This window comes from Salvelinus namaycush, chromosome 16 (assembly GCF_016432855.1).
Source record: "Salvelinus namaycush isolate Seneca chromosome 16, SaNama_1.0, whole genome shotgun sequence".
In the NCBI taxonomy this organism is placed as follows: Eukaryota; Metazoa; Chordata; class Actinopteri; order Salmoniformes; family Salmonidae; genus Salvelinus; species Salvelinus namaycush.
The window spans coordinates 11,028,401-11,041,259 of record NC_052322.1 but is presented as its reverse complement, the minus strand read 5'-3'; the positions used below and the strand labels follow the sequence as shown (position 1 = coordinate 11,041,259).

The 12,859-nt window shown below is 42.1% G+C and overlaps 1 protein-coding gene across 1 annotated transcript; it reads right to left on the bottom strand.

Moving 5' to 3' along the window:
• Window positions 1-757: 757 nt before the first annotated feature.
• Window positions 758-11,175, bottom strand: LOC120060610 (renin binding protein). Its single transcript, XM_039009987.1, has 11 exons — window positions 11,027-11,175; window positions 10,629-10,734; window positions 10,369-10,444; window positions 8,838-8,913; window positions 4,595-4,773; window positions 3,853-4,080; window positions 3,603-3,684; window positions 3,022-3,197; window positions 1,721-1,852; window positions 1,423-1,510; window positions 758-994 (listed from the first exon to the last, which is right to left on the bottom strand). Exons 2-11 carry the CDS (start codon window positions 10,727-10,729, stop codon window positions 918-920), a joined length of 1,215 nt encoding a protein of 404 aa, XP_038865915.1. The 5' UTR covers window positions 10,730-10,734; window positions 11,027-11,175; the 3' UTR covers window positions 758-917.
• Between the last annotated feature and the right edge of the window lie 1,684 nt (window positions 11,176-12,859).

Below are 12,859 nucleotides of genomic sequence, written 5' to 3'. Positions count from 1 at the left end.
CGGCTTGCAGGCTTTGACACTCAATAACTTGTTGCAATATTCTCTATGGTAAATAACAAAGTGATTTTGGGTCACCTTACGTGATAACAATATTTCCCTTATTTGCCTATGATTTCATGAATTTATTAAATTGTGTTTCATATTTCAAGATGCCAAACATATGGGCTTACAACACACAGTTAACACAACAAACAGTTGAGCTGATGTAATGTAATCATCTTAGTACAAAACTTTGCAGTGTGTGTCCCCTATTTGTATATCCATTTCCTTCCCCTTCACTGTTACTAATAAAATGTAAGCCATCTTCACTTTAAGAACATATGCAGTAATCTGCAATTTTGCTTTCAAAACTGTCTCCAGAATCTCAGGAAATTGACACCATTCTCCAATATAGACCTACACTGTGTACAAAACATTTCCAAGAGACTGACCAGGTGAACGCTATGCTTCCTTTTTGATGGCACTTGCTAAATCCACTTCAAATCAGTGTAGATGAAGGGGAGGAGACAGGTTAAAGAAGGATGTTTAAGCATTGAAACAATTGATACAAGGATTGTGTATGTGTGCTAATCAAAGGGTGAGTCTCTTTGAACGGGATATTGTTTGTGTCAAGAACTTTAAAGCTGCTGGGTTTTTCACACTCAACAGTTTCCCGTGTGTGTCAAGAATGGTCCACCACCCAAAGGACATCCAGCCAACATGACAATTGTGGGACGCATTGGAGTCAATATTGGCCAGCATCCCTGTGGAACGCTTTCGACACCTTGTTGAGTCCATGCCCTGACGAATTGAGGCTGTTCTGAGGGCAAAAGGGGGAAATGCAACTAAATATTAGGAAGGTGTTCTTAATGTTTTGCATACTCAGTGTAAATAATGATTATAAAATGACATTGTCCAGGTCATGCTAGTTGGTGACCTCAGGATTCTTGTTTGTTCAGTATAGAGTCCAGGATTTTCTCGCACATATAAAGGCACCGAGGCACGTGGAAGAAACCTGAAATAAAATGAAAGGCAGATTAATAGTCAGTGTAATCAGACGTACACAAGGTCAAAACATTTGATCTGATTCATTTATTTTGGGCAAAGAAACCAGTCTGATGAAGGTCCACCATGACCGAAACGTCTGTTTTTAATTAATTCATAATAAAATAGAAGAGTGTCGCGCCTCCACCACTTTTTGGTTGGGGGAAAGGAAGCCTTGCATTCACTTTAATCAAATACAACCACATTGTATTTACTATATTCACTAGAGTGGGTGATATGGACATATAGAAACAAGGGCAAAACATCAAATAGTACAGATTGAGCATATATCAAACCAATGTATACATCACTGTATTGCCTCAAACAACAGGAGGTACAATTATTTGTGCCCGTCATGGTTTCTGACTAACCCCTTCTCTGGCCTGTTAACATTCTCACCTTTGAAAGGCCCTCCTTTAAAATCCAGTGCCACTTTCCCTTGCTGGGTCAAATATCCAAACCACTCGCCATTCTCCGCATCAGAAAACTGCATAAACAGGCAGACAAACAGCACACCATATTGAAAAAGGTTAGCTCCTCAAAGCAGTTTAGCTTACTTTTAGCTGCAATATCTAATATTTGTGTTACTTATTCTCTACATACAAAATGACACCCATTTCCATGTATTGTCTATTTCTAGCAGAACGATAGCAAATTAAAAAAATAAAAACACACAATTAGACTGGAGTTCACTCACATGGCTGAAGGTGTAGTCGTACACTTGAGAGAATCGCTCCAGCAGGGCTGGCTCTTTGGTATGGCTGTAGGCCATCAGGTATGCGATGAGAGCCTCACAGTGCGGCCACCATAGTTTCATACTCCACTCCAACTGTGAGAACAGAACACATTGGCCCTGGATCACATTTCTATAGTACTTTGTTCCCTTATTTAGTCAAAGGCCTTGAAAGGGTTGGACAAGCACAAGGTTTGGTACCCTCAGTTGCCATTTCATCCATATTACTTTCACCCATTCAACCCTTTGTGATGAGTGTGGGTTTGAGCTGCCAAATGACTCCTACACTGATTTTTATGCTATAGTTGGTTGAACGACTCATGCATTTGCAGCAAGCGTAGTGTTCTATTGATGGGTTCTGACTTCCAAACTTAAAAATAGGAAATATACTTATTCGTGTTACTGAGGGAGAGAGGGAAATGTAGAACGTTTACATTCTGTCAGGATATGTTATTGTTAGACATCAGGGATCCTATGGGGAGGAGTGAGGAGTTGGGGCCGAGGTCAGGTCAGATGAAGTGAGGAAGAACAGAAATCACTAAGGTTCTGTCTAGCAACAGACGTGTAAAAAGGAAAGGGGGATACCCTGTCAGTTGTACAACTGAATGCCTTCAACTAAAATGTGTCTTCAGCATTTAACCCAACCCCTCTGAATCAGAGAGGTGCGGGGGGGCTGCCTTAATCGACATCCACGTCTTCGGCGCCCGGGGAACAGTGGGTTAACTGCCTTGCTCAGGGACAGAACGACAGATTTTTACCTTGTCAGCTCAGGGATTCAAATCCAGCAATTGCCTGTCCAGATGTGTAAGGAGGGGCTCAGCATAGGAGAAAGGGTTAAATACCAGTGCTTGTGTGAATATGTTTTTTGTCTTATGCAGCTGTATGACCCAGTGGGTGAATCAAGTTGTTTTGAGCTTTACTAAGTGTCCGTGAGTTCTTTACTCTATTTAGAAAACTAACAGTATGCAGGGGTGAAAGTAAGGCGTTACGGTCCGGTACAGCATCCCAGCAAAATAAATAGTGGGGGTACGCCGTATCGGTAAAACATTGACAATCAAATAAAAAAACATGACTGATTGTGTTTATGTCAAAATGAAAAATAATAAAAGTTAAATGACAAATCTTTTAAGACTAGGCCCACAGAGAGCCTACTGAATTAATAGGGATTCTATATGTATTTCTATGATTAGGCCCATAAAATGTTTTGGTGCACACATAGGAGGCCCATACCAGAAATAAATTATGTCTACTTTCACAGGATGTACCTGTGTGGGGCAGTAACCGTCCACATCCAGGAAGTAGAGGAGCCCTCCGTGCTCCTTGTCCCAGCCTGTCAGAAAGGGGATCTCCATGAACTTGTCCACTGCTGTCCTTTGGAGCTCCTGGTCCCCATTTTCCAAACCGTACTGAAGCAGGAACCAGCCTGCTTCCAGTGCATGGCCTATGGCAAATGTGTATATATAAAATAAATAAGGAAACAACAGGCAGGCAATACAATGGTAACAACCCAGTCATCTTAGATATCACTACATGTGCAGTATCCAGTCTAACTAAGTAACTAGTGTTATTACACAAAACAGAAAACGTATAGTATTAGATGACTTGACATAAGTAATATGGAGCTTATCAAACATTATCTACAGCAGTGTCGATCCTGGAGGGCCAAAACACTTCTGGTTTTCACCCTCTCCTTCTAATAAGGGACTAATTCAGACCTGGGACACTAGGTGAGTGCAATTAAAAACCAGGTAGAAACAAAAAACAGAAGTGTTTTGGCCCTCCAGGACTGGAATTGAACAGCCCTGATCTAGAGAAATCTCCTTTAGTTGAGTACAAAGGGTATCACCTGGGTTCTGCAGTCGCCCCTCACAACCAGGAAGTTCCTTTCCTTCTGATGAGACACTTTCCAAAATGGCCGTACCACCTCTCTGTACAAAGACACAGTCATAGACAATTCAATGGAACCAATGGAAATGCCCCGAAACGTGCAAACGCCTCCCATCTGACCCTCCAAACGGGCTCAATCAGACACAATATATATAAATATCTGAACCTAGGTCTGGTTGTTTCATATTCGTAAGCCTACAGTTCTTTACCTGAAGGTGTTGAAGGATCTGCTTTACGCACCAGCCCCCAACCTCCCTGTACTTGTCTACCTCCTCCCCGCTGCGGGCCTCCGTGAGCTGCTGCACCAGACACAGCAGCATCATGGGGACAGCCATGCTGCAGACCGGGGTGTCTCCAGAAAGCTGGGGCTTGCCCAGGCCTGATGGGTCCACCCTGACCCAGTGGACCAGCTGGTCCATCATTTGTGCTGCTTCCGCCTAGTAACAACGAGAGCATATGAGAAATAAAATAGGCCATAATACAGGCAAACCCCACTAAGGGTTCTGTGTTCTGATTGGGGGCAAATATCTGCTAGCCATTCGGCTCAAATTTGATTGGGTCTTTGATGCATGGCCCTTTTCGCCAAAACGGAAGTGTCCCCCCCCACAGAAAGTAAAGAATTGGTTTCACTTTAGGTTAAAGGGGTAATCTGCATTTCAAACAACAACAAAGTGGTGACCCCGCCACTGTTGGTAAACAGCGAAACGATGGGGCTGGAGAAATGTTCTGTCTATAATTCAGAGACAGCACTATGGATGGAAGGTTCATTCCATGATTTCAAAATTATAGTTTTAACTATGTAAAAAAAGCTTATATTTTGGGTTCTCATGGGCTCCACAGTTAAACTAATTATTAATAATGAATTAAAACATGGCTGTATCGATCACATATTGCCACTTTAACAACAGAGAATTTTATTGTGGACGTGTTTAGTGCCCCGGGCTGTTTTACCTGCATGTCTTTGTCTCCTGTGACCCTAGCCAGCTCATCCATGGCCATGACATAGAAACACTCGCTGAAGATGGTCCTCTGCACTTTCAGGGCTTTACCGTCCCTGGTCAAACAAAAGGCACACTTCCATGGGCTGCCACTACTGGGAATGCGAGCGAAGCGTCGCAAGAATGCACCTCCTAAGAAAACAGAAAAAAAAACATTAAAAACATTAACAAAGTTTGCTTGTCACAACTAGAATTGTGTACCAATATCCCTATAAAGACCACAAACGGTTATTACCACACTCCTGCTTGTTTTTCTGCAGCCAATTAAAAATGTGGTATACATTTTTAAGTTCCGATGACACATTGAATAGCAAACCGCAAAAACGAAGAGGATCACTACTCAATGTTTACCATGTTTACCATAAAAAAAAATATATAAAAAGCAGTACGAGTTTGGTTTTTAATAGGAAAATAAGCTGTTGCATGTCCAGACTAGTTTCATAGGATAAGGTTGTGTTCTAGATCCGGAAAAGCCTGAAACTAACATTGGAGTGTTTTTTCTGTTTCATTACATCTTTCTGTCTTCTACTGGAAATGTGTGTATCTTCATGCTGTTGATAACATTGGGTGCGCTTCTTTCTGCTTTTAGTCATGACACCTGTATTTTGTATTTGCTCATATCCTGTATGTAGCCTACACCATACTAAGTGGTTCAAAACAGCTATTTTCTCTGTTGCTTAAGTACTGTCTTCGCTCAGGTTAAGTACTGTCTTCGCTCAGGTTGTCAAAGACTGACTAATTTTTTTATTTATTTAACCAGGTAGGCCAGTTGAGAACAAGTTCTCATTTACAACTGCGACCTGGCCAAGATAAAGCAAAGCAGTGCGACACAAACAACAGAGTTACACATGGAATAAACAAACGTACAGTCAATAACATAATAGAATAAAAGTCTATATGCAGTGTGTGCAAATGGCGTGAGGAGGTAAGGCAATAAATAGGCCATAGTAGCAAAGTAATTACAATTTAGTAGATTAACACTGGAGTGATAAATGAGTAGATGATGATGATGATGTGCAAGTAGAAATACTGGGGTGAAAAACAGCAAAAAAGTAAATAAAAACAATATGTGGATGAGGTAGGCAGATTGGATGGGCTATTTACAGATGGGCTGTGTACAGCTGCAGCAATCAGTTAGCTGCTCAGATAGCTGATGTTTAAAGTTAGTGAGGGAGATAGGTCTCCTACTTCAGCGATTTTTGCAATTCGTTCCAGTAATGGGCAGCAGAGAACTGGAAGGAAAGGCGGCGTTGGCTTTGGGGATGACCAGTGAGATATACCTGCTGGAGCGCGTGCTATGGGTGGGTGTTGTTATCGTGACCAGTGAGCTGAGACAAGGCGGAGCTTTACCTAGCAAAGACTTATAGATGACCTGGAGCCAGTGGGTCTGGCGACGAATATGTAGCGAGGGCCAGCCGACGAGAGCATACAGGTCGCAGTGGTGGGTGGTAAATGGGGCTTTGGTGACAAAACGGATGCATCCAGTTTGCTGAATAGAGTGTTGGAGGCTATTTTGTAAATGACATTGAAGTCGAGGATCGGTAGAAAATTTCTGTTTGAAAACCTAGCCTTTGCTTTCCTGACTGACTGCGTGTATTGGTTCCTGACTTCCCTGAAAAGATGCATATCGCGGGGACTATTCGATGCTAGTGCAGACCGCCACAGGATGTTTTTGTGCTGGTCGAGGGCAGTCAGGTCTGGAGTGAACCAAGGGCTATATCTGTTTTTAGTTCTACATTTTTTGAAAGGGGCATGCTTATTTAAGGTGAAGAAATTACTTAAAGAACGACCAGGCATCCTCTACTGACGGGATGAGGTCAATATCCTTCCAGGATACCCGGGCCAGGTCGATTAGAAAGGCCTGCTCGCAGAAGTGTTTTAGGGAGCGTTTGACAGTGATGAGGGGTGGTTGTTTGACCGCGGACCCATAGTGTATGCAGGCAATGAGACAGTGATCGCTGAGATCCTGATTGAAAACAGCAGAGGTGTATTTGGAGGACAAGTTGGTCAGGATAATATCTAATATATATCTATGAGGGTGCCCATGTTTACGGATTTAAAAGTATGACAGAACTTTGCAGGTTATCTCTGCAGTAGATTGCAACTCCTCCCCCTTTGGCAGTTCCATCTTGTTGGAAAATGTTGTAGGGTATGGAAATCTCAGAATTTTTGGTGGCCTTCCTAAGTCAGGATTCAGACATAGCAAGGACATCAGAGGTTGGCGGAGTGTGCTAAAGCAGTGAGTAAAACAAACTTAGGGAGGAGGCTTCTGATGTTAACATGCATGAAACCAAGGCTTGTACGGTTATAGAAGTCAACAAATGAGAGCACCTGGGGACACGCAGGACCTAGGTTAACCTCCACATCACCCGAGGAACAGAGGAGGAGTAGGATGAGGGTACGGCTAAAGGCTATCAAAACTGGTCGTCTAGTGCGACAGAGAATAAAAGGAGCAAGATTTCTGGGCATGGTAGGATAGATTCAGGGCATAATGTACAGACAGGGGTATGGTAAGGTGTGGGTACAGTGGAGGTAAACCTAGGCATTGAGTGACGATGAGAGGTTGCATCTCTGGACGCACTAGTTATGCTGGGTGAGGTCACAGCATGTGTGGGACAAAAGAGGTATCTGAAGCATGTTGAGTGGGGCTATAGGGGCTCCGCAGTAAACTAAAACAATGATAACTATCCTAAACAGTATAGAAGGCATATTGACATTAGAGAGAGACATAAAGCAATCACAGGTGTTGATTTGGAGAGCTAGCTAAGACATCAACGAGTAAGACAACAGCTAATCAGCTAAGACAACAACAACAGGTAAAATGGCGATGAATGGGAAGAGAGGGTCAGTTAACTACACACAGGGCCTGAGTTCGAGGCTGGGGCCGACAGATAAACAAAAATAAACAAAATGGAGTACCATGATTAATGAACAGTCCAGCAGGCATCAGCTATGTAGCCAAGTGATCATAGGGTCCAGTGAACAGCAATAGATGAAACAGGGAAGCCGCTGGGTAGTAGTTACTACGCTAGCAAGCGGGAGACACGGCGTTCAAAAAAGTTACCAGGCCGGGGCTAGTAGAAGCGTCTGCTCCGACGTCTGGCAAAGGCTGGTTGAGTGCACAACGGATGTAATTACATCGGCAGACTAGTCACGATGGAACGGCGGGGCTCCGTGTCAAAGGGTCCAGGCCAGTTGGCAAAAGTGGTATTGTAGCTGGAGTAATTTTGTTTGCTAGCCGGGAGATGCGCCTGGCTCGCGGCTAACTGGTGCTAGCTTCGGGACAAGGGCGTTAGCCACTATAGCCACTTGGTAGCAGCTAGCTAGCAGCGATGATTCGATTTAAAGGTCCAGAGCTTACGGCAAGAATCCGGTGGAGTAGTGGATGCTAATCGTGTTAGTGAAGAGTGAAGAGTCCGGGAGGCATCAGCTGTGTAGCCGAGTGATCACTGAGCAGGCCGGGAGTTGGCCCTGGCTCAAAGCTAGCTTCGGGGCTGGGCCACTCAGTGGCAGCTAGCTAGCTGTGATAATCAGGAGTAATGGTCCAGGGCTTTTGGCAGGAATCCGGTGTTATAGTGGAGAAAACAGTCAGATACTGGCAGGCTAAAAGCGGCTGGTTTCTGTGCAAAAGGTAAAGACCGCTAGCAGTGGCTAACAATGACTAAATAGCTAGTAGCTAATTAGCTGGTTAGCTCCTGATGCAGGTTCTGGCAATAAGGTCTAAAAATAGCAGATCAGTATCACATTGGGTGAGGCGGGTTGCCGGAAGATATATTTAATTTAAAAATGGAAAAAGAAATTGAAAATAAATTGAAATGTATACAAAAAAAGACAAGACCAAATGTACATGGGAGAACAACAAACAACATCTGCACTGCTACACCATCTTGGATTTTTTAAAACTTTGCATCCGTTAAATGAGTCAGAATACTGGCACAGCAGGTGAGGTGACCTCTTTAAAGGACTCGCATTGATCGACTAAATCACTAACAGAAAACATTTCACCATCTACCACCTTTGGAAAAAGCTTGGAGCTTGCTTACTTGGGAAATTCCTTGCAAAGCTGACAGGACTCAACAAAACAACCTGATAAGTGTTTGGAAATCCACTCTAAAATGCTTTAACAGTCTGAATATGTATGTATTTTCACTCCCAATTACTGACAAAGATGCTGTGCAACCAGCAAACCCCCATACCAGATTTGGCGGCTTCCAGGATCTCAGGCTTGTTGAAGCGCTCCATTGTCCTGTATAGGCGGCAATACATCCACACCTGCAAAGATACATTGATCCAAGTGAAAATGTGAAATTATACTTTGAGCAATGTTCCCTCTAAGCTGCGCAAGTGCGAGGGCATGCAGCCCATTACTGCCACGCAGAAGAAATATCAGCCAGCGCAGAGAAGCACAAGATTTAATTGAAGTTCACTTACTAGAATTTTCCCTGTTAGTTAACACTATCAAAGTTCCCCTTTACTGTTAGAAATGTGATCGGACCCATGCAATATTAGCCACTTTCAATGCAACATACTGAAACAAAACAAACTATGCAAGACTTAGTGTGCAAAACTAACTATGCAAGAGATGTTGTTGTAGGCAGAACGCATTGGAGTAGGATTCTATTGCATTGACAGGCCAGACTCAGGCCCGTACTCTACACAGACCTGAGCTCCATAACCAATCAGAGCTGCAGTAGGCCTATATGCAAATCGACCATTGCCATATATGGATCTGTGCCATTCACTTTGAACTAGATTGTGTTTACAGCACGAGCGGTCATGAGTTGATGCGCTTGTTTTGAGTTCAAAGCAAGAGCTACATGTAACCACGTGTGCACATTTGTTCATATCCTTTGCTAGTTAGTGAGTTATTAGCCCAGTTATAGATACTTTGTAGTCAGAAATGGGGGAGTGACTGCTTCCTACAAAAGCACAAAACGTGTGCATTTCTAGCCAACTTTGAAAAGTGAGTAAATGAAAGAGCTTTTTTTTTGTCTTAAAGGGGCAGTGTTTTATTTTGAGACAGCTTATTCAAGCCTAAGTAGCCAATAGGCAGAGGGCAGCATAATTTGTCTGATTCTCTGTAATAATGGTATGGGAATAATTATGCATTTTATTTTGAAAAGTGGTTTCTTGCATCAAACACCACAACATTTTCAGTCACCTCTTTGTCTGAAGGACAAGTGGATAGACCGGTTAATGTCAGGCCTACACTGAAGACAACACATTGACTGCAACTGTAGCCACACATTGTCTGCAACTGTAGCCACACATTGTCTGCAACTGTAGCCACACATTGTCTGCAACTGTAGGCTGAACGATAGAACATCTATTTCCATGTTCAAATGTTATGGGATGCATTTTCTTCACTCTGGTAGGCCTACATTATGATCAAATAGCCACAGCAGCCTACTTGACCACTGTTACAACGGTAACTTAAAGTAGGTACAGCCTCAGTGTTCACAGTAAATGTGCGCTGGAAGTTGCACTGAATTTGCACAATGTTCAAGTTTGCGCTCAGCAGACCTGAAATTTGCTCAAGGCCAAAAGAAAAGACTATTGCTTTTTACAAAGTACATTCATAGGAAAACCCACCCAATAATCAAATCAAGTTGCACTGCAACAGTCAGCAGAATATGCACATCAATGTTATTAGCAGCCCTTTGCATTGGTCTGGCTGTTTGGTGTTGAGCGGTAAGGCAATCACTGAACATTTGTGGATGAGTTTACCTGTCTCCCCTGCAACCAGACATATTTCAGCTCATCGTAGATTTTTCCATCTTTCCCTATACAAGTGAAAAATCCACTGGAAAAATACATTGTTTAACATGGTTAATTGATCTCATCTCACAGACATGGCATACATACTATCCTACAGCTAGACAATGCTACACTTTTTATTTTTGTAAAAATTAATTATTATAAAGAAAATGTTCAAATAACAAAACATTTCGACAAATATTTGTGAATATCTGATCAAATGGTTTTACCCATATTGTGTGTCATGAGAGTATTTCTGCCAGAATTCCACCACCTTGTCCAGCTCTGTGCGCATCTGCTCTCGATACCGCTGCAACTTCTCGACAGACATCGCACCTTCCAAAAACAAGACAATCGATCATCAAGCCAGATGAAAATTGGTAGGTCTACACGTTTGTATAACAGTGTAATGTGAATGCCGTTATTCAGATATCCTAAATACTATTCTTGCAGGACCCGTTCAGGAAAGCATAATGATGGTTTATGGCTATGGTGTGAATCCTATTTTTGAACACGTGACAAGTTAGACATATCAATGTACTTTCTAATAGATACCTTACGTTGGGCTTGTCTATACACTTCAGCTCTATAGAGAAGTGGATTATTTTAAAGCGCTGCGCTTAGTTACCTTTTTCCCAAGCGTAGTTCTAGATTTTCACTCTTGTAACGGAGCTTCATTCGATAAATGCAGACGTATGCCGTCTTAGACGCGAACGCAACCGTGGTCAACACAGTGTACAGACAAAAAAAAAATAGGTTACTTCAAGAGGAGGACGTTTAAAGTCTTATCATATGACTGCTTGTCATGTGGGGTCATGTGCTTCCCTAGATCGGTCATGTGAGGAGCAGGGAGAATTACAAAATAAAAGCAAACCCTTTTTATTCAATGGTAGAATGTAGTAGGAGGCTAAACCAATGAACCTCTCAACCTAAGCATACCCCCGCTGTTACCTATGAATAAAGACACACAATTCATATAGGATCACGAAACTTAGTTATGGGCTACATTTCAATGACAATGATTTCTAACTTCTAATACAAACAACTTGTATTTCATATTTGTTATTTAGCTTGTAATGTATTTCTATTGTCTACAGTGTTAACATTTAATGTCAACATACTGTGTACTGTGCAATGCTTTAGAAACATCCTCGGATGCATAACTACTTTTAAATACAGTACCGTTCATAAGCATGAAAAATACAGTTAACACTTACATGTTTCTAATATTATACATGGAAATATAGAAACACAAAATATAGCATTATTTAGAGATGTAGATAAGACGTGTTAGGAACATAGTTACTTCATGACATATGAATTATATACAAGCATTTCGCTACACCCGCAATAATATCTGCTAAATATGTGTATGTGACCAATTAAATTTGATATACAGTAGCCCCTGCTCATGGTTTATAAAAATATGTCAAATAAGTTATGTTTAACTTATTCAAACCAACTATTTTCATTTGTTTGACATGGAACAAAGCTAACAACCCCATGTTTCCCCCCAATCTGATTGAAAGAGAGACAGAGACACTTGCCTCAACTCACAATTGATAATTTGAGCGCCACAGCAAAATATAAAGTAATTTTATGCATAATCAAATTCAAAGAACAATATCTACAATTGTACCTTCTTTATACTATGTGTGCCTCCATTCTAAAGTACCATTTTATTAGAGTCCTAACACTGCAACCATAGATCCACACCCTTTGACTGACCCATTGAACAGCAATATAGTATTTCATTCCCCCACAGCTAGTTCAATGTGAATATTTGTCGATGTTTGTCCTTGGTTATATATATTTCCAAGTTCCCGATATCCTTATGCTTTCAAAGCGTATCAGTGATGTTGTATGAGTTTCTGACTAGTCTCTGCACACAAACACAGTATTGTCAATGTGTGGGACTGTGGAAGTGGAAGGAAGACATTTTGTAAAAGTTGGGAGAGAGCCAATGCTGATTCATGTCCTTTCCCAGGCATCATACAGTACAACAGTCTATTCTGAATCAGTCTATTCTGAGCCTGTCCACACAACTATGGAGTTTGTCCCCCCTTTGCTGCTATAACAGCCTCCACTCTTCTGGGAAGGCTTTTCACTAGAATTAGGAACATTGTCATTGTATTGCTATAGCGTTAAGATTTCAATTCACTGGAACTAAGGGGCCTAGCCCGAACCATGAAAAACCGGCAGGGACCATTATTCCTCCTCCACCAAACTTTACAGTTGGCACTGCATTTGGGCAGGTAGCTTTCTCCTGGCATCCGCCAAACCCATATTCGTCTGTCGGTCTGCCAGATGGTGCAGCTTGTTTCATCACTCCAGAGGACGCGTTTCCACTGCACAAGAGTCCAATGGCGGCGAGCTTTACACCACTCCAGTTGACGCTTGGCATTGCATATGGTGATCTTAGGCTTGTGTGCAGCTGTTCGGCCATTGAAACCCATTTCAT

Excerpts from the sequence above, each read along its gene's own strand:
- LOC120060610 (XM_039009987.1), bottom strand. The coding sequence starts at position 10,729 with ATGTCTGTCGAGAAGTTGCAGCGGTATCGAGAGCAGATGCGCACAGAG. Across the intron at positions 10,445-10,628 it reads TCTCATGACACACAATATGG|TGGATTTTTCACTTGTATAG; the intron begins GTAAAACCATTT and ends GTATTTTTCCAG. Across the intron at positions 8,914-10,368 it reads TCTGGTTGCAGGGGAGACAG|GTGTGGATGTATTGCCGCCT; the intron begins GTAAACTCATCC and ends GTATCTTTGCAG.